General features: G+C 52.2%; 1 protein-coding gene across 1 annotated transcript in view; it reads left to right on the plus strand.

Moving 5' to 3' along the window:
- HGD (homogentisate 1,2-dioxygenase) overlaps window positions 1-3017 on the plus strand; it is a gene marked incomplete at its 5' end in the record, with an annotated part of 17481 nt that overhangs the window by 2579 nt on the left and 11885 nt on the right. The window contains 3 exons of the mRNA XM_018575327.1: window positions 827-877; window positions 971-1062; window positions 1652-1686. Of these exons, the coding sequence (XP_018430829.1) occupies window positions 827-877; window positions 971-1062; window positions 1652-1686 (178 nt within the window). The remainder of the gene's footprint in view (window positions 1-826; window positions 878-970; window positions 1063-1651; window positions 1687-3017) is intronic.

The raw sequence follows: 3017 nt of genomic DNA on the forward strand, positions 1-3017 counted from the left end.
CTGTGTGTATTCGTGCGCAGAGTGCGGGGCGGGGGGGGGGGGGGCGCCATGGTGGGTGAGTGGTCAAGGCTGCCTAGGTAGCATTGCGCCCTAGGCGGCTGCCTGGTTTGCCTAGTGGCAGCACCAGCCCTGCCTACGTGCCCACAATTCAAGACTGCCTCCCAGTGCCAGCTGCCCAGGTCCTCATTCCTCATGCACAGCCCGAACTTTTCGGGTTTCACTTCTTATTCTTTACACCAGAGATGCAATGTGAGGCCGAATGTTTGCGGGCACCTGACCGTCACACCTACCTGTATAGAGGACTGGAGGTGCTCCCGGTGAAGGTTCTGGTGATCCTCCATCATACAAAGACATTGGAGACAATTTGGGTTCTTCCAGCCTTGTGGTCACAGTTTGGTGAAGGTCCTTTCCTGTTCCACCATGACTGTCCCCTGTGTACAAAGCCAGCTCCATACAGACATGGTGTGACTGTGATGGAGGAACCCGAGTGTCCTGCACACAGCCCCGACCTCAACCCAAATGAACACCTTTGGGATGACTTGGAACGCTGATTGTGAGCCGGATCTTCTCATCCAACATCAGCACCGGACCTCACAAACGGGGCGGGGCAAATTCCTGCAGACACCCTCCAACATCTCGTGGAAGCCTTCACAGAGGAATGGAGGCTGTTAAAGCCTCAACGGGGGGCAACACCATATTACTGGCCGTGGTTTGGGTATGGGATGCGATAGGCAGGTGTCCCCTCACCTTCGGTCATACGGTGTATATAGTATACAGTATATATTTGCTATGTTCCGCATTGAACTCGTTTTGTGTTCCTCTGCAGCTGAGGTGGAAGCCATTCGTGATAGAGGAGAAGAAGCCGGACTTCGTGGATGTAAGTCGTTCCGTTCCTGAAATGTCACATTCAGCTCACATGTCAGTTGTATTGATCGGTAATAATATGTAATGATCGTCCGTGCCGTGGCAGGGGCTGTACACACTGTGCGGAGCCGGCGATGTCAAGTCACGCAATGGAATCGCCATCCACATCTACACATGTAACACCTCCATGATCAACAGGTATGAGGGTGACAACGTCTTTCTGTGCTCCGGAGCTCACACTCTGCTCTCTGATGTCACTTCCTGTCTCTTCACACTGTTAGCCCTCGTTCACACCTGAACGTTTTGTAGCGCGTTCTACGCTCGACGAACGCTCTACAAAACGCTCAAAAATATAAATCCCATTGTATTCCATGGGTCTCGTTCCCACCTCGGCGTATTTCCGCCCGTCCCTAACGCGCTACAAAACGGCCCACGCCTGAAAAGGTCCAGGTACTACTTTGGGCCGTTTTGTTGCGCGTTTCCATTGGGATACAGCCAAGTAGCCTTCGGAAAACGCGCGACGGTCGCGCATATGCAATACGCCTAGGTGTGAACGAGACCTTACTGTCTCTGATCTATTGCTGGGCCCTGAGATCTGTCCCTGCACCTGCTCCCCCGCTTCTTCTGCTCCTGACTTCTAATCTCTTCCTGTGCCTGCCCTCTACTCTCCCCTGTGCCTGCCCTCTACTCTCCCCTGTGCCTGCCCTCCTCTCTCCCCTGTGTCATACAATCAGGGGATATGGTGATAGATCTTCTGATACATTGTTTCTCCTCCTCACATTTCTAGGTGTTTATATAACTCTGACGGCGACTTTCTCATCGGTGAGTTCTCTTCTCTTCACACACAACCCAATAAATACATAAAAGAGGGAACAACGTTTCTTGTACTTCATAAATCGTCTTTATTATAGAAATACACTGAAAGGAAAACAAAACAACAAATCAATCAATAATGCATTGAGATGTCAGAGAGCCGCTATGTGTTACAATGATTGATTCACCTGCAGTGCAGGTTTGGTGAATGTCACATTCACTGCTCCCGAGTGTGTATTCTTTTTTTAGTGGTCGGCATCACGTCTCCACTTCTCTAGAGTCCAGTGGCGGCGTGCGTTACACCGCGGCATCCCACGCTTTGCATTGCACTTGGTGATGTGCGGCTTGGATGCAGCTGCTCGGCCATGGAAACCCATTCCATGAAGCTCTCTACGCACTGTTGTTGCGCCAATCTGAAGGCCGCATGGAGTTTGGAGGTCTGTAGCTATTGGCTCTGCAGACAGTTGGCGACTTCTGCACACTGTGCGCTTCAGCATGCGCTGACCCCGCTCTGTCATGTGACGTGGCCGACCACTTCGTGGCTGAGTTGCTGTTGTTCCCAGTTGCTTCCACTTTGTTATAATCCCAGTAACAGGCGACCGCAGAATATTTAGTAGCCGGGAAATGTCACGGAACACCTGAGTCACATGATTTGGAGGGGGAGGGGCAATACTTTTGGCAATTTAGTGTATGTTTTAATCTCTATTAAGGTGACCCACACACCTTGCGATAATCGCGGGAAATCCCGCGATCGTATGATTATCGCAAGGTGTGTGGAAGGCGTGCGACCTCTGCTACTGTAAAGGCCGTGACACACACGTGCAGTGTGTGAGCTGAGTGCAGTCAGATGATTGACAGCACCTTCAGCCAATCGGCTCGTCTGTAACAACCGGCCAGATGTCGCATCCCGTCGCGCCGGTTTATACGCGCGAGCCGATTGGCTGAAGTTGAAATTGTTCATCTCGGCACGCTCAGCTCTGCGAGCTCTCGCAAGCTGAGGTGCCGAGAAGAAAGTGACATGACGCACTGCTCGCAAAGGCAGCGCGCCACCGCTCCGCGCTGCTTCTCGTGCAGTGTGTCACGGCCTTAAGGCCGCAAGACTTTTATCTTAGGAACATGTTCGAAAACCAGCCGAAAATCGTACGATTTTCGGCCGGTTTGTGGCATGTTCGCAAGATAAAAGCCGCACGGGCCGGTGTGCGCACGTGCACACTGCCCGTTCAGCATTGCGGTCATCGGAAGCCCGTCCGTCAGGGGGGCGTGGCTTGCGATCATGGCAAGTACGATCTGCCTGTCCAAGATGAGCAGCTCGTACGTTTTTTTAAATGACCTTACAACCA

The sequence above is a fragment of the Nanorana parkeri genome, unplaced genomic scaffold (genome assembly GCF_000935625.1).
Source record: "Nanorana parkeri isolate BGI_ZX_2015 unplaced genomic scaffold, ASM93562v1 scaffold3790, whole genome shotgun sequence".
Taxonomy (NCBI): Eukaryota; Metazoa; Chordata; class Amphibia; order Anura; family Dicroglossidae; genus Nanorana; species Nanorana parkeri.